This window comes from Hoplias malabaricus, chromosome 10 (assembly GCF_029633855.1).
Source record: "Hoplias malabaricus isolate fHopMal1 chromosome 10, fHopMal1.hap1, whole genome shotgun sequence".
Lineage (NCBI taxonomy): Eukaryota > Metazoa > Chordata > Actinopteri > Characiformes > Erythrinidae > Hoplias > Hoplias malabaricus.
Window position 1 is genome coordinate 35,632,310 of NC_089809.1, and position 25,542 is coordinate 35,657,851.

At 40.4% G+C, this 25,542-nt stretch overlaps 1 protein-coding gene across 6 annotated transcripts in view; it reads left to right on the forward strand.

Moving 5' to 3' along the window:
• Window positions 1-25,542, forward strand: part of LOC136708418 (lethal(3)malignant brain tumor-like protein 4) — a 141,323-nt gene that overhangs the window by 82,610 nt on the left and 33,171 nt on the right. For all 6 annotated transcript variants that reach the window (XM_066682959.1, XM_066682958.1, XM_066682957.1 and 3 more), the window contains 3 exons: window positions 3,549-3,731; window positions 8,490-8,633; window positions 13,501-13,574. In XM_066682959.1, the coding sequence (XP_066539056.1) occupies window positions 3,549-3,731; window positions 8,490-8,633; window positions 13,501-13,574 (401 nt within the window). The remainder of the gene's footprint in view (window positions 1-3,548; window positions 3,732-8,489; window positions 8,634-13,500; window positions 13,575-25,542) is intronic.

Below are 25,542 nucleotides of genomic sequence, written 5' to 3' on the forward strand. Positions count from 1 at the left end.
AACACAGACAATGTGGATGCCTGTCTAATGTACAGTGGCAAACTGTTGCCATAACTCAGGAGCCATTACAGCAAAATCACGGTCCCCTCTAATCTTATAGTCAGTCAGTTTTGGGCACATTTGAGAGCAGCTGATCAGCTGTCCTGAGTGAGTGGGTGGGCTTGTAAGGCTGTCACAGCTCTGAAAGGTAGGATGGGGCAAGACCATTTAGGGATTTAAAAGTGAGTAATTCAGTTTGTGGGTTTGTAGGTTCTACAGACCCTCAAATAACTGTTTTGTATTGTTCACAATTATTAAACCCAATCCAAAATGAAAAATTAACCTTTTTTTTTTTAAAAATGTACGTGTGGTCTGCTGGCTTCACGAAGGACTGCAGAGCAATTCCAAGACCAGCTTGAGTCTTAAAGGCAGATATATTGCTGAGGCGGCACAGTCCTTTATCAGTGGCCTGCTTTAAAGTCTCCATGAGAGCATCTCGGATAAGGGAAGTCCATGTGCTCTTATCTTTCTCTAATAACTGCTGTTCGTGTTGGAGCTCATATCTTTCTCTCACCCCTGCTCCTGTTGTGAGTCACAGTAGAGAAGAAGCATTTAACTGCACTCTGATATGGGTCGACATCTTGCAGGGTTTTATCGTTTTCCTTTAAATCACTGCAAGTGCTTTAACACCGAGTATTAACATTGTTAAATTTGTCTGCATAAAATTCAACAGCTAGGCTTATGGTGCTTTAAAGGAGCCTAGTGGTTTGGCTGTAATGGACTGTGAAGGTAGAGAGGGCTTTGGTGTTTGAGGCTGTTTCAGAGCCACTGTTGTTCCATCTGTTCTCTCAGACTAGGACGAGACATTCCTTAAGAACCAGTGGAGAAACCAAGTTTATTTGTGTAGTAGTGTATTCCTAGTGTTGCTTTCTTATAAGTCTTTATGTTAAATGAATTAACAGCACTGTCCTTAAGTCTTTCACAGTAAACATGTTAAATTACAATGTTGAATAATCAAAGGGATATCACGTATCCTGACCATTGCACTAGGTGCTAGTCTAAATTTAAGGCACAGGACCTCTAGCAGCCAAGTAGGTGAACCAGTTCACACAGTTTTTCTCAGGTACAGAAAGCCCTGAAACATACTGATGTATAAACAATTCATTATAAAAATATGTCCTTTATTAAAGCTTCCATTCCTTTCAGGGTCTTGCTTTGTAGATTTTCACATAAATCTTGTAAGACTTATTTTTCCACACCTGCAAAGTTCAGTCTTAGCAGTTGTTTGCATTTTCTGGATTTCACAGTCCAAATAATGTAAAATACATTCAATAATGTGGAGATCTGTGCTGTGGGTTGGCAAGATGAATGCTTTTATTGCTGTTGGGTTTTTGTTTGTTTGTTTGTTTTTTTAATTAACGAGTTTAATTGTTTCCATTACAGATCTACTCAGAAATGTTTTAGAAATATATACCTTTTGAATTTAATTAAAAAAATGTAATGGAAAGAGGTATCGTTTGTACAGTACAGTAAATGTACCAGTATTGATTCATGTAAGCTGTTCATTTACTCTGTCTGTATTTGGCAGAAACATTTATTGAAAATTAGACTGCTTTTTCAAGTTGTGCAAGATTAATTCGAACATGTTTAAGGTTCTCAGTTCTTCAGGGGCATGACCTTGACAAAGTAACAATAAAATGTGTTATAGGTTTGAATTCCCAGGCGAGAGGAAGAAGAGTGGGTTTAATCAATCTTGGTTTCATTACTAAAGGTGCCATATGCTTCTGCTGTGGTTGGTGCTGCAGCTATAATAGGAACAGGGCCCTCCTGTTACTCGGAGAGGGAAGTTGCTGCTGTGGGCAGATGGTGCTCCAGATGTGAGTGAGTTAAATGAAAAGTGGCCCTTTCTGCAACAACTTCATAACACTGTGTAGTCTCTGCAAATTGAGAGTTAATCCTACTGAACAAACATCACTTCACGTCAAAAAGATAAACCAGCTTCTGTGTATTTACCAATGTGCTTTTATACTAATGTGTTTTTAGGTAGAAACAGCACAGTGTTCTTACAGCTAAGCTGTTATGCCCTTGGGTTTGGATAACAGAAAAGCTATTTTTGGCCTATACCTGCATGCAAAGCCTAAACAAAGAGAACACCATTTATTTTCATGAATATTCTTGAATATATACCCACTGTTAAACTTTTAACTCCTATATATTTATATTCAAAAGCATGTCCTGTATTTAAGGTATTGAATAAATGACTAAATGAATGTAAAGCATTACATCAGGGGGCCCAATTACTTTAGTCAACGACCGTGTCCAACCAACATCGCAAAGCCAAGGACCAGTGTGTCATTCTCATAGTAATTTCATGCAGTTTTTATTTTTGGTAATCATTTATTATAATTATGATTATTAATACGTCTATGTAAGTTGGTAGGCCTATCTAACTACGGTTATTTGACTTTACTCACCATTCAGTGAGAGAAGTGGCAGCAGTGGGTTAAAACAAGAGACCTGACATTCGTGTAGGGCTCATTGATCACTTTGCATTTTTTTTTATGGCACCAGTAGAGTTAAGCCCTGGTCACACTGTGTTTTTGCTTTTCACTTGGGCTGTTTCTCACAATACAAAGTTCCACCTGCTGTACTTCGTTCTACAAACTTGCTGAGTTCGACTCAGGAGTAAAAGCTATGAGGAAGAGTGGACACTGTATTTTCGTTCTGTAATTGGAACGCCAACGTACTTGATGAGTCACCGTCTCGGTAGCGGGGAAGAGCCATCGCGCTGAGGTTGGTGCACAATACATTCTGAGATATCTGACTCTCTCAAGTCTAAATAAAGTCTCGTCCCAATGCATTCTCGATAATACGGGCGGAACAAGAACACATCCAGGTATTTGGACTCTCCTTGGCTAGATGTGGAATTTTAAACAACTGGACTAAAAATTTGGAATTTCAGGTGCAAAAGTTTGAGGACACAAACCCAATGTGACTATGGCTGTGTTGGTGGCGGGACAAAGGTTTAACTTTTGCTGGCCACATATTGGGGGACGCTGCATTACGCAATATACATTCACAAAGGAATAATTAATTAAAAAAATAATAATTATCTTAAATGAACATCTTATTAGGACTGCTAATAATATCAAAAACCTTGAAAACATGCTACTAGTTTTAGTTTTATTATTATGTATTGTTAGTTCACTTAAATGTAAATGTCAAAGTTTCAAAGTTCTGAAGTTCTCTTTCGAATATTCTTCCCATTCACTTGAAGGGGTCAGAAGCACAACCCAGACTACGAAATGTCTTTTGTTTCTTTCGAGCAATCGCACACACCCACAATATAGGCCCCAGATCCCAGTTTTAAGTGAAATGGCATGGGTGGGATTGAGATGAAGGTATGTATGATGGCCCTTCCTATCCATTAAATGGGCCCCGGGTTTAAGAAAGTGAAAAATGCTGTGTTACAGGGTTGGGAAATAACAGTTATTTTCTCTTGATACCAATATGCCATCCCTACTTTTAAAATTTTTTCACATTTTCTCTCGTTTCCTTTCTGTCCTCAGTGCCTTCGGCTGTCCCTACTCAGACATTAACATGAAGAAGGAGGTCGTGCTGCCCGATCGGCTTGGGGGTGAGAAGCAGATTGCTTTCGTCCCTGTGCACTTTGTGCAGAAAACCAAGCGTCTGTTTGCTGAGGATGAGGCAGAGGATGAGGTACAAGATGAGGAAAGTCACATGGAGAACAGGTGAGGAACTGCAGCTAATGAGAACTATATTGTACTGTTCTGAATTATTAATCACACAAAGCATTACTAGAATATGACAGGTATAAGCAATAGGAAAGCCACAGGCTTAACGATGATCTAATGTTATAGCTTTTTTCTGTGGATTTGATAAGAGATATTGTAAACAAAACAAAAACTTACACCAGAAGAGCTAAACTGGATATTTGACATAGGATTTTAAGAATAGACATACGTTTTATGGAAGGATAAATATGACTGTAATTGTGTTACTTGAATTTTGTGAAGTAGAAAATGGAAGAAAATCCAAGACTGAACTGTAGAGGTCTGCAGATTTGTTTAAAAAGATTTGTCTCTTAACAACAACGCATGGCCTACTCCCTAAACTCCTAAATTGTGACCATCAGATAAACTATATTTAAAGCCTCTGTTCGCTCAGTTTTAAATATAAAAACATCTATCTAAATCTAACAGAAAATCAAGAACATGAATCAAGAACAAACAAGAATTTATCAATGTAATTTTCAACACACATTACTGCCCCACTGCTAAAATCCAACAGAAAATCTCTACCCAGAAAGAAACTCTTTCGTTCTGAGCCATATTTACCACAAAACGTGGACACACTTGTTTGAAGATAATTGTCAGAATCACTGGAGAGAGGAATTAAATCTTTTATCTTGCACCCCAGAGCCCAGACCTCATCTTCACTGAATATGCTAGAGATTACCTAGATTGTGAAGAGTAGGGAACACAGCCAACATATGACACAACGCTGGAAGCGTGGCCAAACATCCCTGCTTGAAAAATGAAAGCAAGAGTGCAGAAGAGAATGGAAGCTGCAATAAAGGCGAAGGGTGGCCACAAAAACGTGTTATATTTAGTAGTTGAGGCTTCTGTGTAAATTCCAGTGGAATATAAGTTTTGTGCTTTTTTTTATTGATACTAAAAAATGAATATGGCCCTTCAGACATTTCACAGCACTGTAGGCTGGAGAAGGGATCTTTTTTGAAACGCTTTTCAGAATCCTTTTGGAGCTAAAAATCTTAGGCTCTACATATTTAACATGTCATATCAAAGTTTCCTTTTATCTGAAGACTAATTACAACATCATTTATTGAAAGGAAATGGCCTACTTTTTAAGCAAATTTAAGTGAAAATTGCATGAAATTTATGAGAATGAAACTTGCATGTAGTCAGTATTGAAATGGAGATGTGGATACAGTGGGTGGTTTCATTATCATCCTGGATGACAGGGTGGCAGGTTCCCAAAGAACTGTTCATATTCACTGCATCGTTTTCAGATCAAAAACTTCTGTGCCTGAAATAATAACTTTTTCATGAAAGGTCAAGCCATTCTTAGCTTTTCCAATTTGTTTATTCATCATAAAATCACACAGAGTAAAGCACATTTGGTGTTTTCAGCCTGTGGTGAAAAATGGAAGCAAATCTGCAAGATCTCCATTTAAAAAATTTCCAAGATTAACATTTTTGTGATTGCATGATTGAGCAAAGTTCAGATAAAAAGCTTCATTTTGCATTTTCTTGGCCAAAATCCACCAGAGTGGAGCATAAAATAGCATTTAACTTTCAATCACTGCTCAGTTATATTGTTGCCTCATTGCAGCAGAGAGCTGATGGGCCGGATCTCATGTTTACTCCCAGCGGAGGCCTCAGAGGAGGCCAAATTGCATTTCTTGCTTGTCCACACAAACACCAAGGCATGGGCTGCTCGTTGGCATAAACGCTGAATCAGCAGCACACAACCAGCTTACGCATCTTCAGAGGGATTGTGTGAAATTGCCTTGCCTTTTTTTTTCCACTCTCCCTTCACATGCTAAGACTTAGTCCATGGCAGCTGGCCAGAGGTTCAAAGAGCTTGTCAAACGTAATGGTTGAGTGCGTTGCAAAGCGCTTTTTTTTTTATTATAAAGCAAACCCGATTATTGGCTCGCCTTTTAATGCAGAAGACAGCATGAGGAGGTGCTTTGCTTTTCAGCTGTATGCTGCATTGTAAGGATTGAGTCCGGTCTATAAACAGAATGTCATCAGTGTAGTTTCATATGGACGCTTTATGAACAAAGACCTCAGGAAGAAAGTGTAGTAATTTGTTCAGGGAACTTGGAGCCGTGTCAAAAAGTAGCAGTTGCCAAGTGCTGCATCAGTGCGTACACTATGTGTGGGTGTTTCTGACCGTGGGAGTGTTTGTGTAACAGTCTGATCTTCATCTGGCATCAATAAATATGTTCTGCTCTATGAGGGCTATGACCTATTCACAAAACACTTACGTCCAAATGTCTCTAGACATTCCTAGTAGTTAGGGCTAGTGGTTGAGCTGCTTGGTTCTGTTCTAGAAACAGATCTGTTGTACACAAACAGCTTGTACAATCTCCATAGAAAAGCATGACATCAAACGGGGCCTCACGGCAGCTGCATCTAAACCTAAGGTCACCATGCGCAGTGTCAGTCATCGAATGAAATATTATACAGCTTTGGATTGTGAAGTTGTGGGAGTGGTGTTCCAGTAACGTTTAAGGTCTGTTTACACCCGGCATTAACATGGATTTTTGGTGATTTGGATCAGCCAGGTGTTAACATCCCCAAGACACTTTCAGATCGGATTATGATTGGATCCCTCAAAGTACATTCAGAGGTGGTCAGAAACTGATTTTATTTACATTTAACAGAAGTGTAAGCGGAGAGATTTCCACGTCTGGATAAATGTATGCGAGCAAAAGTGCATCAGTCGAGTGGAAGGAAAGGACACGTGTTTTTTTCCGGATATTGGTCAGACTTTTTCAATTCATCTGGAATGTTCATTGTCATATGCTAAGGAATGACAGGAATTAAACCAGACACAATTGTTTTCCACCACTCTTGACTTCTTTGTCGTGTCCAAAAGCATCCTGCATATAACCACTGCAGTAGTCAGTGACAGCAAGACACAGCCTTTTTGTCAACTCAGTGCCCGGTTTATACGTTAATTCTTGAGGTTAAAAACTGTACAATACACTTGCAGTAGCATGTGAGAAACAATGTTTGTTCGTTCGTTCATTCATTCATTCATTGTCTGTAACCGCCTTTCCAGTTCAGGGTCGTGGTGGGTCTGGAGCCTACACGGAATCACTGGGCGCAAGGCAGGAACACACCATGGAGGGGGCGCCAGTCCTTCACAGTGCGACACTCACACACTTACCCCAACGGACACTTTTGAGTCACCAGTCCACCTATGAGCGTGCGTTTTTGGACTGTACAAGGAAACCGGAACACCCGGAAGAAACCCACACAGACACAGGGAGAACACACCACACTCCTCACAGACAATTACCCGGAGGAAACCCACACAGACACAGGGAGAACACACCACACTCCTCACAGACAATTACCCGGAGGAAACCGACACAGACACAGGGAGAACACACCACACTCCTCACAGACAGTCACCCGGAGTGGGACTGGACCCACAACCTCCAGGTCCCTGGAGCTGTGTGACTGCGACACTAACCTGTTGCGCCACCGTGCCACCCAAAAACAATGTTATAGCCAGTAAATGAAATGATTGACGTACACTATCTATATAAAAAATGCATGTCAATGCCAGGTGTAAATGAGCCTTTAGAATGAATCAGAGAGTCATATGCAATCCATAAATAATCACCCCAAATCAGCACCTGACCTTACAAATGCTATTAAATGATGCTAAACATTTAGTTTAAAGGTTAGCGTGTCGAGGATGTTACTGCAGCTAAAGGGGGTCAGGGGGACAGAACAAATGATTTAGCCGCTGTCCACAAACTTTTGGCCGCAGAATGTATTGAACAGCATGTGTGACCCTTTCTGTGTATCACACTTTCTATACAGACACAGCCCCAGTCATGCTGTATGAACAGATCAAATCATAAGCTAATAATAGGATGAGATCTTGTTATGCTTATACAAATATTAATTTTGTATTATGGATCTGAAGCGGCCAACTCTCGTCTGCTAAAAAAGAAACACTACAACCACTGGAAAACGAGACTTTAATCCTCCCCCTAATCTAAATGCAAATTGCCCATGTTTGATCTCACTCTCAAGTCGCTTATATTTACATTGATCTCCTAGTGTTCAGATTGTGTTGGAGTCTTGCTCTGAATCCATTTCAGTTTTGAATAGTAGGGCAGACACGTATTGATTGGGCTGGAAGATTTCTGTGTATTGGCGAAAATTCTGTCGAAAAGGCACCAGTGTTTAATTGCTTCCCATTGTAACAGACAGAGACATGCCTCTGATGTAAGGAAAAAGTATTATTTTCTTTCTATTCCATGTTTATTATTTTAGGAAACACTACACAGTCACCTTGTTTTTTTCCTTTGTATATTATATCTGTTATGAAGAAATGAGTGAAAAAGAAAAGCTATCTGTGCTGCAAAATTCATTAAAAAAGGGGGAAGCACCATATGTGCTACACTATTTTATTTGAAGCTGCTATTTGTGTATAACAGGGGTTCGCATTTCACAAAATGTACAGTTGAAATATGACTGTCAATTACATAAACTCTGACTGAAACCACAGCACTGAGCAATACACATCTTTCTTTTCCATTATGCTTTCTTCTTCTTCTTCTTCATCCAAGTTGATGTGCATCTTATTAACCCCTTTAAAAATATCTCAAAAATAAATAACAGTAATGAGTGGAAATAAAGTCAATGAAATGGGAATTTTAAAATCATTATGGGTTCTGGACCTTCGTGATGACGACTGTTTTCTGCTTCTCTCAGGGCAGAGTTGTCTGGCTCAGATGGAGCGCCTCGTCAGCGAGGTCGGCCACCAGGTCCCGCCGTGGTGAAGCTGAAGGAGGAAGCTTCATCTCAGGGACAGAAAACGCTTTCTCCCTTGGGGAAAAGGAGCCGACTGCCCTCAAGGTGAGCCACGTCCATCCACTACACCTTCCGAACTTCAGAAGATAAGCGTTCTCTCACACACACAATGAAGCCTTCTGGGACTCCCTCACTCTCTGAAGTTACATAATTTAACTTGCTCTTTTGATGAAACGCAGCCTGTGTGATGAAACTCTCCGCAACCTAAGATAAGTGTTTTTTCCCCAGCTGAACACGACATATAAAATGCAGAACATGATACAGTACTTTAAATCATGATATATTAATGCTCACACCTTTTTAAAGGTTTTTTTTGTTTGTTTGTAAATTTGCTGTAATTTTTACTTCATTTTGAAAACTTGTACACAGCAAATTTCCCAAAATACATTTTAATATGTCAGGTTTTTTTATATGTATATTTATAGTTTATAATTTACAGCACCTAGAAAGTGGGTAGGTCTTTGTTACAGTTTTACTTGGACAGAAAATTAGGTACCTTATAGGCCAAGGTTAGAGATTACGCCAAAAATTAGGCAAGATAGTTTTTGATTAAACTAAGTTCTAGTGCATTTATTAATTTCTTTAAGTGAATAACAAATGGCAGTTATCTATCTATTGTTACACTTATATAGCGCCTTTCTATATACCCAAAATACCCAATCCACACTGCTCAGAACACTCAATCCACACACACTGGCGAGAAGTGGCAGCCAAACCCAGGATTCATTCGCATACACACTCATTCACTCACACACCAGGACAGTTATTAGACAGAAGCCAATTCACCTACCCTCCATGTTTTTGGACTGTGGGAGGAAACCAGAGCCCCCGGAGGAAACCCATGCAGACACAGGGAGAACATGAAAACTCCACCCAGACAGGGCTTGAACCGAAGATCCCAGCGCTGGGAGGCGAACGTGCTAACCACTAAGCCACTGTGCCGCCCAAATGGACTCGTTCTGTACTTGTATCTGCTATATCTATATTTAACTAATTTAGCAGCATAATTATGCACCAATTAAACTAAACATAGATTACATAGGTTTTTAATAGATCACTAATAAGTATCAGACAACAGTGGGCATAAAAATGAATGTTATATACATTCCTACTGAGGACCAGTTTCTGTGTTGTCCAGCGATAATACCGAACTCATTTATATTTGACGATTTACTAAAATGTAATACATGTTCCAGATAGGAAATCAATACCATCGTTTCTCCATGCTCCTCTGGGTAAACTCCGTGTGATTGTGTGTGCTGTCTCTACGATGCAAGGGAGACTGCCACCTGCTCTAGAGAAATGCAGGCTTGCTGTACATGTGTAATGTGTCACATCCGTGACGTTTCAGACAGCTGCCTTAACATGAGGCCTGAAGTGACCCCTTGGGTGGGTCTCCTGTCCATTCTCTCATCATTTTTTAAAGCAAGGATACAGATCTGGATATTCCAAATGGATTACTCCGTCACAGTCTTCTACAGTAGAATACAGTTATGACTCAGCCAGTAACTTTGATATTTAGTAGCACTCTGCAGCGCTGGAACACGATTTCCAGTCCCTCTCGCTATTTATTAATGTAAATGCAAATGGCTTGTGTCCCGCACTTGTGTTCATTCCCTATGGGGCAAACTGGGAGAATACACTTCCATGCTTTCAGCAGCAAGCACATGTTCCATGCGTGATTAATATTCATGTGCCTTGCGCGATTAATATTGAATGGATTTGTATGTTTGGAGGGCTGTGTTAATACGGTGTAGGTGTTGGAGGAGATAGCTAAGCCCTTTTGTAAAAGCGGAAAGGAGAATATGCCATAAGGATTATGTAAGGATGGGCTTACGTAAAAGCCAAGAGAAACTGGAGCTGCCCAGAGAGAATTAAAATAGAGAGAGAGAGGGAGAGGGTGGGGGTAGGATAATGAAAGAGGCACAGGCTGGAAGATAATTGGAAGATAATTTTCCTTGTTGAAAGGACCTACTTGGAAAAAGAAGAATCAAAGATGTCCTGCCTTTTATGAAACATTACAAAAATATAGTCCCCATCATTTCGTTGTTAGTGACGAGCGTAATGAAAGTTTTAGTCAATGTGCTGTTCGTAATTGAGACTTTGATTCGCTGGTCCCTCTCATTAGGCCTCACCACAATAAGGTGTGAATATGGTGTTAAAAATGTTACCAAAGCGTCTATGATCACCCGTTCTCTCTCTCTCTCTCTCTCTCTCTCTCTCTCTCTCTCTCATATCATTCATTTGTTTACTTGACTTTCAATTACAAAAAATGTTTTGGAACTATAATGGAACTTTAATAAATCCATAAACAAGACAATTCCTCTGAGAGACTGAGTGAGAGCTTGTATTGGCCCAAGGTTGCTCTCTCCCTTGGGGAGCTGCAGATTCAATGCTGTGACCTCTCTGTGCGAACAACACTGCATTAGTCTTCCCCTTTCCATCTTGGCTGGAATTATGGCACGTAGTCCAAGTCTAAAATAAGCCGGTGGAGTTTTGTATCCATCACTGTCAAAGCAATCAGTGCATCAGTGGTCAGTTATTTCTCGTGTGGCCTGAAGAGCATCGCCAGAATGTTTATTTCTATTTACTCATTCGGCCAAATCAAGCCTCATTATTGATTATGCGATTGAACTAGAGATTTCTCGAATTAATCAGATCCCAGGCTTAAAAGAGAATGTGCTGTATCCTGTATTATATTTAAAAACACATTTGTTTGGTTTAAGGTGTTGTGATAAGATCATAACACTAGTTTGATTTTTCATGAGGAAAAATTATATGCCAAATATTATTTCAAAAATCAGTGGCACAATATTTTCTGGAAAGAGAATATATGAAATACCTTTAGGTTCAAAACTAAGGAAGCCTTGTTGTAAATAATCCTAATAATAAACAAAATGTATCTACTTAAGTTAGTGCTACAGTGCTTACCGAACTGATTTATTAAAAAAGATTTATGATGAAAGAGATCTTTCCATTCGGTGAGAGATATAAATTTCCAAGTACTTGGTTAATGCAGATCCTGTTTATGTTTATAGCATCTGCAAAATGTGCCTGCATGTGCCTTTGAGGAAACTTAAGAACAAGAACATGCAGAGATCTATCTCTTTGAACATAGTCTTTGTTAATAACTTTATTTTCAAAACTCTGAATAGTTTGTACTTAACTATTTGATTAATCTCATACTTACAGATAGATTCAAGTATGTTAATCTTAACTAAGAAATCTATCTATCTTAAAAAAGAAAGGTCTATTTTAACATTATCTGGGTTTTAATATTTCATTTTTTTTCAGTGACTCTTCCAGACATAGTATAAAAGCCAAAAGTCATGAAGACTTAAAATACTTTTGCTATTTTGAAACTATTGCTAGTCATTCAGATTATGTCAGACATTGTGAAAGGAAGGGGAACTAAGCTCAGGTGATGGATGGGTCTGAACATTGCCTTTTGAAGTTGCAGAATAAAAAAGACAAAATTAAGTAGTTTGAAGGTTACTGAAGTAATTCTAGGCTTTTTAAACTTTTTTAAAAAAAAAATAAATATATATTTTCTTCAGTTTCAGCTCTTTGAAAATACAACTACTTGGAGCATCACCTTGTCATATTTTACAAACTTGCAGCACTCAATGTAACAACTAAGGTCAAAGATCCTGGTGGAAATGATTCTGTGGGGGGGCATCATCTTAGCTTAGCTGAACCTATGTGTGCTTTTAGGTCATTTACACCTTTATTTGCTACACAAAACATAGGAATTTCTTTTTTAATTCATCCGAGAACTTACATTTACGTTTCAGCATAGCTGCTCGAGATGAGTGTAGGTACATGAGCTTTGCCTGATGTAAACAAGGACTACTGACGTGCAGACTGACCAATTAAATGTTTACAGAGAAGGTTATCGACCAATAACGGTAGCTCTACAGTCAGACCGTCCAATCAGAAGATTTTAGGCTACTTCACCACGCCCCCTTCTCACTCAAGTGAACCAATCGGAGTAGGGGAGGGCGGGACTAGTTTGTGAACGAAACGCTTCTCGAAGTTCTATGTAAACTCTAGAAAAAACAAAATCCCGGACGTTTGTGAAATTCCGCCTGGGCTTTTTTTTTTAAGTCTAAAAAAGAGGACATGTCCGGGTAAAAGAGGACGTCTGGTCACCCTACATTAGTGTCTGAGCAGTTTTCCCTTTATCCATAGCACTGTCTACTCATCAAGGCTATTGGTTACATTTAATTCACGGTCTGTGGTTTGGCACTGTCATTTGGTATTTTCCATTTTAAACACACAGATACATTACTCAGCAGGATGTTAATCTGTGTGGGTCTTTCAGATAAAATTACACAGTTGACAGTTAGCTACTTACTCCAAGTGTTAAGCTGTCCAGTTGCATTGTTTAGCAGTAGCAGCGTCTCTGAGAAGTTATAGCTCCACTGATCTACAGGGGGCTTTAAACTGCACTAGCCAGTTTTTAGCATCATGTGCAGCTGTCCCAAAGCAATAATTTAGTTTTTCATGCCCTTCATTAGAAATTATGCAAGTTGTGCATGCACAGTTGAATGTCTTTTTCCCAAAATGGCTGAACTTTTTAAAGTCCCTATGATTACAAACTTTTGGACGTATGATGTACACTCCGCCTTTACTCTGTGAACTTTGCTGAATACGGCAGGAATTGTTCCACGGAAACTAGAGTCACATTAAACCTATCGCTGACACATTTGTATACTGGAGTGAGGATTAGCAGATCACTCTGAAAGACTCGCAAACCTCGCATCCTGCTGAATCCGCTTAGTCAGAAATGCGCATTCAGTCTTTGGCCTGCAGAAGTGATTTGCTTTCTCTTTTTTTGCTACATAATGACTGATCTCTTTGCTTCATCTAAAACCCCTCTCTCCCCTCCCTCTCCCTCTCTTCTGTCCAGGCTTGCCCCGTCAACAAAATATCTGCGCATCAAAGATGAGGAGGAGGAGATTGAGCTAAATAGCATGATCGCAGGTAGGAAACAGCTGTGCTCCTTATACATAGCTCTAGCCTAAAAAATGAGTTGTGGACCATACTCTTTAGGGGATTATGTGCTTTTATAACTTTGAGTATGTGCAGTCCATAGCCCTGTCATACAGCTGACTTCCCTGTCAATATAGCAGATTACTCTTGAGCTTTAATCCCTTTCTGAAGTGTGCCTACGTCGCACAATCTAAAGCTTAGAATGTCTTAAAATCCTGGATAATATGTGCCCTTTCCCATTGTTTCTATTTCATTACCATCTCATCTTTTCTTTTAAAACACCTTAATACACAGACAGAGTGTTTTATATAAACGCAGACACCTAGTACAATTAACCTGTCCATGCTCCAACTTCAGGTTAATTCGGCTGTTGTTTCTGTTGCTAGATCTGTAAAGATCTACAGAATCTTGAAAAAAACAATGAAGTTTTGGTCAGAACGAGTGGATTATTAGGTAACAGACATATTTAATATTTTTTTTTTTTTGGTGTGAAAGCGCACACTACACCTACAATAATTAACGTTTTTGGATGAAATTTCTATAAAGACTTGTGTGGCTTTTAATTTTCCCTGGGATCTGAAAATGAGTCTTTCATTAGCATCGCAAGTTAGCTGTTGCAGTAACTTTAACAATGCTACAGTAGCCAGTAGTGTATGATGCGCATTAGCTGTGTTCTGTTTTCCTTAATTCGTGTAGCCTAACACTGCATTGTCTTCCTTTGCATGCCAATTACGGGAATGGCTGACTTGAGTGCCATTCATCTGTCTTCGTTCTTGTATGACCATGTTACGTCTTCAGGGTAAACATGAAACTTTCCAGACCTCCAGCCTTTTAGCTTTGATGTCTTCTCTGGTGTTCAGCAGGGAATATGGCTGATAATAGAGCTATTCTGCTGTGGTATAATTTGAGAAGTCCTTGTGGAAAAGCTTTTTCTCTCCTAAGACCAATGCTGATACCTCAGCTGTGAGACTGTGCTGTTTCATGGTAATTAAAGGTTTCTAATGTATCTATCTAATGTATCTAAGGTATCTTATATGAATTCATTAAAAAATTGCTGTGTTTTTCAAGAAACACTCATTTTACCACAGGATCTAAGAGAGAACAAACTGTTAATTAAACAGTTAATTTAAAAAAATAGTCTTAAGAATGATTCTATCTGAATAGATCTCAAATATAAAAAAATTTATTTCCTCTTATAGTGAGCATGATGATTTGCCTCACATAATTGGCCCTGCCCCCCGTCTCCCAGGGCAATAACACAAACCTGCATTGAAAGTCCCAGCAGCAGGCTGAACAAATCTGATGTTGTGTAGTCTTTATTTTTTAAGTCGTTTTATCAGGAATTTTATTTTTAGGCCTAAGACCCTAGAAATCATGGAATTTCTCAGACATTTTCAGGAATCAAATCATTTAATTCGTTCATCGTCTGTAAGCGCTTATCCAGTTCAGGGTCGCGATGGGTCCAGAGCCTACCCAGAATCACTGGGCGCAAGGTAGGGACACACCCTGGAGGGGGCGCCAGTCCTTCACAGGACGATACACACTCACACATTCACTCACACACTCACTTTTGAGAAGCCAATCCACCTACCAACCTGTTGTCTAATAATGAGAAAGGATTCCCCCTTTCACCAACACTGTGAGCACATATTTCAATGACACATTTCTCTCTACTATGAGTGCTTGGAGCAATAACAATAAACCCCAATAAACGATAACAATAAAAATAACACTGTGTAAATGATATTCTCTCTCAGGTCATGTTCTGAGTGTTGATTACAGGTTGTGCAGCCCGTTGTGTCAAAGTTTAATTTTGATTTAACTACTCTTCTGTGTTGAAGACTTCTAAATGTAATGAGAGAATGAAAAATCAACGGATAAAAAGAAGATTACACTTTAATGCACTGCTGGATCACTTCTATAGTGTGATAGTGGCCATTTTAAGGCCTAAATTCATTGATTGCTTTAATTCCCTCATCGTTTCCATGGAGATACAAGCAGCCCCCAGTACCCCCTGGTTTTGAATGTTTCATTGCTCTCAGCAAGAAAAAGAAAATGAATCGTTGTTTTTGTGTGTGAGCGTGTTTCTCTCTCTCATATGCTTGCACTCGTGCAGTGTGTGTGTGTGCACATACTACCACAGAAATAGCATATTCTCTCAGTGACTGCTCTCCTCAGACTGTGGCGGTCTTGTATATTCCCCTGCACTGAGCCTTTTCTTCTCTCGCACTGGAGCTCAGTGAACCACTAATTTTAGCCCAGCTCTGTGTGTGTGAGACGTGAAGGAGGAAGAAGGGGAGGGGGGAGCTGTTGGGACGATAAAAGAAGGTGAAAGAGCTTTGGATGTGACGACAAAACGTATTACCACCATTGGCCAGTCTGCTTGAGGCCCCCCCACCTCTCTCTCACACACTCAGACACACACACACACACACACACACACATGCGCGTGAACAAACAGGCACAGACACACACGTTGCACTGTGCTCACATTCTCCCATCTCCCTCAGGCCAACTAGTGGAGATATTTCATTTTTAATGTTAGCTTCTTTCTTACTAAGCAGCACTGATGGACTACTCAGACATTAATAATAGAGAAACAAACGGGTTTTTTTTTTTTTTTTGACCTTTGATACAGGAAAATAGCAATTTTTTTTACATCTCACTGTAATTATAGATGTTAATTAACTAAGGAATATCGGATTTTGCTTTGCAGTGATACAGATTTGGAAGGCTATCATGCTGCACACCTCATAATTGCAAATGCATTCTGATCAACATTTCTAATTTCTAACTGCTAATAATTAAAATATTATCATTAATAATTATGTTAACACTAGGCTAAATCTGCAGTGCATAAGCCCTATTCTGACAGGATTAGTTTTACACGGGGAGCTGCGGTAATGTAATTTTTCCACAGGACATAAGTAATGTTTATGGTGGGTTCGCACTGAATAAAAAATCGTGGTGAAAATAACAGGGATGGGAGGGGCTACTCGAGTCACGCACTTCCGTTACACACTGTGGATCAGACACAGCAGAGCTACTGCAGTTTTTAGACTGTCACAACTGTTCTGAGATCTGCTCTCCCACCAAAAACATACAGCCCTCAATGACATTATCTTCTAGTCCTTCATAACCGATAACAGACGAGAAGGTGGCAAAATACTTTACTAAATCTTCACACAGTTATTATAATCGATATTATAAACCGTTTAATGTTAACGACACGCGTTCATAACACACGGAGGCTACTAGTGTGGACAAAACATACTTACAGGTCGTTTTGTGGATTTGAGCGTGGTGTCGTTCAGCCGCTGAGCTTTTACTTAAACCGTGTATTTCATCACTAAACACCACCTTCAGCTCCTCCGTTCTCGAGAAAACCCACGTAAAACTCATTTTCTCCAGGATATGACGCAATATTACCCCACACTTATATTCGGACGAGATTAAAACTACTGAGATACTCGGGTAAAAATTACTTTACACCCACGTTCACAGGTGAAACTAATCCCGTCCAAATACACACAGCAAAGCACTGTTTTAATAAGCTCAGCATGAACCCTGAGTGAGTAATCTAGTTGGCTACAGACAATACAATGTACAACCAAATTCTGTTCATCTGTCATTCCTTCTGCAATCAAAGGTGTCAACAGGGAATCTGTCCTCTCCTTCTTCCACCGCTTCTACTGTTCTAAGAAAGCTTTAGACTAGATGTAGGGGAATTGAATTTGGCTCACAAACTTCACATCAGCTCATTCCAGTAGTATTGAATGGAGCTCCATCACTCCAGAGAACACAGTTCCACTGCTTCAAAGCCCAGTAATTGCAGGCTTTTTACCCCACTAGACAACAATCAGCATTTGGAACGGTGACCCTGCACTCCAGAGCATCTCCTTTCATTTCATGCTTTCCTGTGATGGAGTTATAGAAGCTTATTATAGAATTATAGATTTTTTTTGTGGTGGGGGGGCTATTAAAAAGAAAACCCACAGAAGCAGTATCATGGGAATGCACAAACAACAACCAGCCATAATATTGTGACCACCTCCTTGTTGCTAAACTCACTGTCCATTCTTTTAGCTCCACTGGAACTAACCACACAGGAACACATTGTAGTTCTTCGGTTACAGACTGGAGTCCTCTTGCGCTGCATACTTTTTTAAACCTCCTTTCACTATATTTTCAGTGGTCAGAGATAGAGCAGGTGTGATGTGGGTGGTGAATCATTCTCAGCACTGCAGTGACACTGCTGAACTGAGAACAGTCCACAACCCAAATACAGGGTGGGCCGTTTATATGGATACGCCTTAATAAAATGGGAATGGGAATTAACTTCCTGTTTGTGGCACATTAGTATATGGGAGGGGGGAAACTTTTCAAGATGGGTGGTGACCATGGCGGAAACTACAGATACTGGAAGCCTGTGCTAGAATTTCTCCTGCGGTGTTGCTATCAGTGTGTGAAGAGTGGGAGAAGAGGTTTGCATTGACAATCCAACACAACGGGCAGCATTTTGAACACATTTTATAAGTGGTCAGAAACTTATAAACAAATAACTCATGAAAGAATAAAGTTAAAACCAAGCACACCATTGTTTTTCTTGTGAAATTCCCAATAAGTTTGATGTGTCACATGACCCTCTTCCCATTGAAAAAAAAACAAAAGTTGGATCCAAAGTGGCCAACTTCAAAATGGGCGTCATGGTCACCACCTATCTTGAAAAGTTTTCCCCCTTCCATATACTAATGTGCCACAAACAGGAAGTTAATATCACCAACCATTCCCATTTTATTAAAGTGTATCCATATAAACGGCCCACGCTGTATATTCAGCCAGCAACGTCCTGTGGGCGTCCTATGTCCAACGATGGATTAAAGAGTGATTTATGCAAACAGTTCAGTAACAGAGCTACTCTCTCTGAATTTACATCTACAAGGTGGACCAACAAGGTAGGTGTGTCTAACAGAGTGGACAATGAGTGGCCAGAGTGTTTAAAAATTCCAGTAGCACTGCTGTGTCTGATCCACTCACACACCCACACCACATCAGTGTCACTGCACCACTGAGCTTGGTCCACCACCCGAATCATATCTGTCCTGCAGGGTTCCTGACACTTTGAAAAACAGGCTAACAAATGAAGACAACATTCTGTAATTATTGACCTACAAAGTGCTTCTGTTTGGTCAATGGAGTTAAGAGTGAGTGTGGAAATAAGGAGCTGGTCATAATGTTACGGTTGATTGGTTGGTTGTGCACATGCATCACCCTGCTCCTGTGGGATTTCTTTCTTTCAGTGATGTGCACAAAGTCGCTTAAGTGCTAATGGTTGCTTGTGGGGAATTTTCGGCCAAACAAACACTGCTTTATTATGAGCTGTGTATAGCCAGTTTAATGTTCAGACTGCAGATTAATCGCTGAGCTGGTTCCGTGTGAATGTAATCACAACAGAACAAATCCAGTGTGTTTTAGCTTGTCTTTCTTCCTGGATTAAAATACTGTATGTAGAAAATGCCATTTTTAAGACATGCAGGGTTTAAATATTGCAAGGAATTAATGAATTTAATGAATTAAAGAATAATCTTTTGCTTCAGATGATTGTCTACAATTCTGTAATTCAGGGCTTTGTGTAGTTTCCTGTACTATTTTACATCTCTATTCTGACTCAGGATTGCAGTGGGATGATATGTTATAAGTGTATTGCTTTTATGTGTGTGTGTGTGTGTGTGTGTGTGCATTACAAATGCAATGTTTGATTTACCTAATGGTGTTTGCTTTCAGGCACACTGATGTACCCTTTCACAGTAAAATTCATTGAGTTGTTATTGGAGATATTCTGAAAGTGTTGGCACGAAATTTGCTTGACAAGTGCTTTACGCCTTTGGAGTGACTCAGGTACTTTTGGAAGAACATATAAAGATAGGATGCTTTTTCGTACGTGGTCCTCTCTCTCTCTCTGCCGGAAAGGTGTATGGTGACTCTGCAAAGGATCATTGAGCTTCTCTGCTTTTTGCCTTGAGCTGTGCAGTCAGAAGGCCGTAGTCGCAGAGCTTCTTGCTGACTACGCGGAGATATTTTGAGACAAGTGAGTCATGGTGGCTTTTGCTTGCTAAAACTTTAAGGTGCTTCAGTAGAACTGGCCGAACCCTATTTCAAAACAATATGGTGCTGGAAAAAATAGATCATTTAGATGACAAAGTGTTTCCAAGCCTTCAGCCCACTGATTTAACAGCTCCTGAGGCCACCATCCTGGGCAGTGTTCCATTTGTCACAATATATCTGCAGAAGGTGATGTGGGGTATTTGACTAGAGGTACTTTTATTTTGTTTGGAATATAAACTCGGTGTGCTGGGGTGCAGGGAGTTACCAAAAAGAAATACAACAGGAGGTGTTTGTTTAACCTATTAGTATCTTAAATATACTCTCACCAAGTTTCAAAATGTACAGCAGGTAGTGTGTAATTTAGAGTCATTCATTAATAATACACCTTGAAATTACATTATAAAGTCTGTAATAGATAAATAAATAAACCTTATATTTAAATAACTATTAACTCATCAAGGAGTGAACTCTGCTGAAACACTGTTTGCCACTTGTGGTCTGGAAAACTTGTGTAGGTTTAACATTTTTCAGAAGTTCATTGGACTTGTTTACACTTGCACAAAGTCCTCTGATGTAATCTTTATTGGAAACACGGTGGCAGCAGAACCTAGTTTGCTACAGGTTACTCAACATGAATAGGCCGTTTGTAACTGGTGGTACACTAATAGTATGCAAAGTGATGATATCACGCAACATTTCAGTAATCTGCTGTAAGTGCTATAAGGCATGGGGTTTTAATGAGTCATGTTAGCTTAGCATTGCTTGGTCTGTGCAGAGGTAGCTATGAGATGCAGGTAAACGATTCTTTACTCATAATTTCCTGATCTGGTGATAATTGAAGCATGGAGTTTAGTGTTAATGTTGTATTATGATGTACGCTATTTTCCCTCTCTCCATGTTTTCATTATTACGTGATCAACTTAAAAAGTCCGGATCATCGGCTTTTGTTTGTCATTAATTTTGCACTCTCTTATATAACGTGTTACGTGCAGATGGCTTTAATATTAACTCAGGGTTATTAGTTCAGTCAAATCTTCACTCTGTATTCTCTCCAGTCTGTGATTTTCACCGTTGCTGTAACTCAGGTGACATTATTGTGGGCAGAGAAAGGAAAGAGATCTAAAGAGATGACAGACCAGAGAGAGAGAGAGAGAGAGAGACATAAAAAATGGGAAAAGAAGCTGTGGATAAAAGCCTGTGCTGGACGGAACGAGGAGATGATTTTCTGATTAAGCTCAATTTCTCCCTGTCTTCTCCCGTTTTCTCCTCACTGTCCTGCTCTTGTTATTTGTCTCTTTGTATTGCTGTTCTAGCTCTTTCTTTTGCATTCTCGCTCTCTCGGCAGATGGAAGGATTGACCTTGACAGACAGGCTGATGTTGAGAGTTTTGTGCTACCAGTCAGCTCAGCCCACTGCACAGTGCTCAGCTAGTCATTACATTAACCAGAGCTCATCTTACAGCTGCCGTTCTGCTAGAAATATTACTGCTGCAGAACTGACTAATGCTCCCAAGTCTGCAGCATTGTGCCAGGAGAGAACGTCAGTCAGTTCTGCCACTGTTGCTGATTGTGAAACAGTTGAGTAGAAGCGCTACTGATGAGCAACATTTCTGAAGGATAGATGGCATCATGGTATGCTTTAATGGTTTGAAGTAAATTTAAGAAACAGAACTGAAAAAAGCAGTCAATGAATAAACACAAGGCAGTGAATTACATTTTCTAAGAAAGCTGAAACAAGCTTCTTCAAATTTTTTTGTTCAACCTTAACTGGTGCAGTATTATATTCTGTCCTTAAGCTTTTCTATAGAATTGATGTTTCCATCAATGTTTAATGATTAAATAATGCTTAATTGATGTTTTAATTTTTAAACCTTTGCAGTCTCTATACACTGAGTCATATGTATGCGCAAACGTATGATGCTTCAGGCACTGACCAGAAGGAAATGTCAATTTGTTTAATTCAAATCTCATTCATTATCTGTAAGCGCTTATCCAGTTCAGGGTCGTGGTGGATCCAGAGCCTACCTGGAATCATTGGGCCCTGGAGGGAGCACCAGTCCTTCACAGGGCAACACACACACTCACAACTACGAATACTTTTGAGTCGACAACCTACCAATGTGTGTTTTTGGACTGTGGGAGGAAACCGGAGCACCCGGAGGAAACCCACACAGACACAGGGAGAACACACCACACTCCTCACAGACAGTCACCCGGAGGAAACCCACGCAGACACGGGGAGAACACACCACACTCCTCACAGACAGTCACCCGGAGGAAACCCACGCAGACACGGGGAGAACACACCACACTCCTCACAGACAGTCACCCGGAGCGGGAATCGAACCCACAACCTCCAGGTCCCTGGAGCTGTGTGACTGCGAGACTACCTGCTGCACCACAATGCCGCCCCCAAATCACATTCATTTTTTCAAATGAAAGAATGGGACTAGACTGGTGTTTCTGTAGCGATCACAAAACAGCCCTTTTCTTTATTTCAGATGAGCTCTATGTTAAAAACAGAGTAATAATTGAAGCCTGTAAAGAATATTAAAAGCATGTAAAAGGGTGTTTCTTTCACTCTAATGCAAATTTCCCCAGTCTCCCGCAAACACAAGGTCTAGATGAGTGCTGACACAAGTTTAATGTTTCCATGGTCCTCATTTGTACAACTTCATATCAACATGAACAATATAAAACTGATATAGAACTACACAAGTCCACAAGCTTTTTGTTTCCCAATATTTTTGCAAAAAATATTTGATCAGACCATTTCCATGTCCTTAACACCTTAAATTAAAATGAAAAGGCTTTGGACCGTAGTCCTGAGATCATTGTCATTGGCCGGAATGACGTAAAAGTCACATTCATTCCGATCTGGCCGTTCAGACAGTGCCAAATCGCCACAGATTGAATCTCAAAACCGATGAAGTGAAAGTGGCCCAATCTGATTAAAGAAAAACAAAAAAGTTATGATTCGTGCTTTTTACACAACCACACAAATGACACGTCCGAAACAGGTCGGATTTGGGCCACTTTCCTGCTGTGTGAACGTAGCCTTTGAAACACCCTTTCAATCCTTACAAGTTTTTTTGAGGAGCACTAAGGGAGTCTTCTCATTTCTGTCCTAAAGGTTTCCAAATGTGAAGTTATGACCAGTAAACGAGGCAAAAAGCAAAAATGACAGTGCTGTATATCTGCAGAATTCCCTCCCACTGCTGGCTGCTTCCTTATTACAGAGCACCCTGACAGTCTGAATGCAGCAGCTCCAGCCTGTCAGGACAGGAGCAAAGTACATTGACATCCAGGCTAATAATACCCCAAATTACCTTCCTAATTTACAGCGCTTATAAAGAGGTTTGAACTGCAGCAAATGCAGAATAGCCTCATTGCGTATTTCAAGTTTTTTTTTTTAAATATCTTTTAACATAGGCTCATGCCGCAGAGCTAAAGTTATCTATAATGGCGTGTGTGATAAGAATGGAATAACAGTGTGTCAGATATCTTCAGCCCAGACTGGCGACCACTAATGCCTCCTCCACAATATGACATTCACTGACATGACTCTATCCCAATATTTCAACCATATTCACCTGAACTCACGGCCTACTCACTGTCTGTCTGTCTGTCTCTCTCTCTCTCTCTCTGCATTACTAATATTGGAGCTCTTCCCACCTCTCCCTCGGCATTGTCCTCTTTTCTTTCTCTCTTGCTTACTTTGCTTTTTTGCCCCCAATATCTCTCTTTCTCACTTGTTCTCTCTTTGCAAGGGACTTCAAGCATGGATTGTTGCAGGGATACCTGCAGTAATTGGAAGAGAGCCCATGCATAAATTTGCCAGCGTATTTACAATAGCAGAAGCTTAATATTTTACTTTAGGTTGCAAAAGGCTGCATGACACCTACATGAGCACTTCATGGCTTCTTATACAATTCCCTGTTTAAAGGCTTACTCCAAACAGAGGCTGTTGTCATAATGGCTGCTTCAGTCAGTTTCACACTATAAAGTGCCTCTTGTTTGAATAAGCCTTCATAAATATTTCTCAGCGAAAAGCTCAGGTAGGTGTTATACAGCCTTGTAAACAAAGACCAGAGGTGAACTGGTTGTTTGCAGATGACGTCACACCACTGCGTGAACTGCAGATGGAGGGCATGAAGTGATTGTACACACAAGGAGCTCTACCAGATGGTCTCATAAAGCCTATGATTTGTGTCATTTACAGTTGCTCAAAATCATTCATTCATTCAATGTCTGTAAGTGGGTGGCACGGTGGTACAGCAGGTAGTGTCGCAGTCACACAGCTCCAGGGACCTGGAGGTTGTGGGTTCGATTCCCGCTCCTGGTGACTGTCTGTGAGGAGTCTCCCTGTGTCTGCGTGGGTTTCCTCCGGGTGCTCCGGTTTCCTCCCACAGTCCAAAAACACATTGGTAGGTGGATTGGCGACTCAAAAGTGTCTGTAGGTGTGTGTGTCTGTGTGAGAGAGTGAATGCGTGCGTGTTGCCCTGTGAAGGACTGGCGCCCCCTCCAGGGTGTATTCCCACCTTGCGCCCAATGATTCCAGGTAGGCTCTGGACCCACCGCGACCCTGAACTGGATAAGGGTTACAGATAATGAATGAATGTCTGTAAGTGCTTATCCAGTTCGCGGCAGGTTCGCGGTCGCGGCGGGTCCGGAGCCGACCCGGAATCACTGGGCGCAAGGTGGGAATTTCGCAGGGTGACACACACTCACACCTTCACTCACTTTTGTACACTGTGGTAGGAATTCTTCTATTGGCTTTCTACACACAGATAAAAAATATTTTGTCATTTAAAGTTAATAATGAAGTTTTACCGTGAGTAAAGGGAGTAAATACTTCTGAATTTGTGCTGAATTTAGAAAGCATAAATCACACCATTCTACCATGGATTTAGAGTCATTGTTTAGTGAGTATAAGTACCATAGCTTTGTGTTATGAGAATTTATTTCAGGTTTCCTCAGCAATCTGTCAGTGTCATATAGCAGCAGACCCTATTGTAGAAAGTATCTATTGTAGAACAGCAGAAAGGCTTGGTATCTGGGGATATTTTTTTTTCTTTTTTTCTTTTTTCCACAATGCATTCCCTCTGTACCACTTTCTTAGAAAGCCTGGAAGTTTCTGCTTGTTCTGTTCTTTTCCTCTGTCCTTTCATAAACTCTGCTGTCATGTACCATGCCATTCACACACTTCCAGCCATGCCCGTTTATCCATTGGGTTTTATGAACTCATTCTGGAATTATGGCCAATATAATGTCCGCTTGGCCTCCGGGGGCCAGAGACAGATGCACACTGCTTCAGCACACAATCTGTCTGTTGCTATAGCAGCAGAAGAGGACTTCCGTGCCAGCTGGAACTGGATGGCGGGTTAAGCCGTTCTGTGTTCGGCTTTTCCACCCAGGGGTCAACACGACTCACTGAGCCTTAGCACCACTCAACTAGGCCAGAGTGGTGTCCCTTTAGTACTCTAACAGCTCCACACTTAGCATTCATTCACCTTCCTCAGACTCTTCCTGCTCATTATTTTGGATGGTTGGTTTTGTTGGTCCTGTGCCGGTTCAGGTAGTTTGCTTTGGTCAGTATTATAAATCTTTTCAAAGCTCGTTTGTCAGTCAAGAGTGAGAGCACGACAGGTGCCCTGTAGTCATTACAGTCTGCAATTTATGAACTGATTTTTATATATAGATTTTATGTAAATGCTGAGGAACCAAGTATCCAACAAGTTCTAACCTCTTGCTTTTCGTAACTTCGTCCAAAGCCACTCCCCAAGATATGAGTGCATACTGCCAGACTACTGCCGGAGGATTCAACAAGAGTGTGGTGGAGAAAATGTAATACA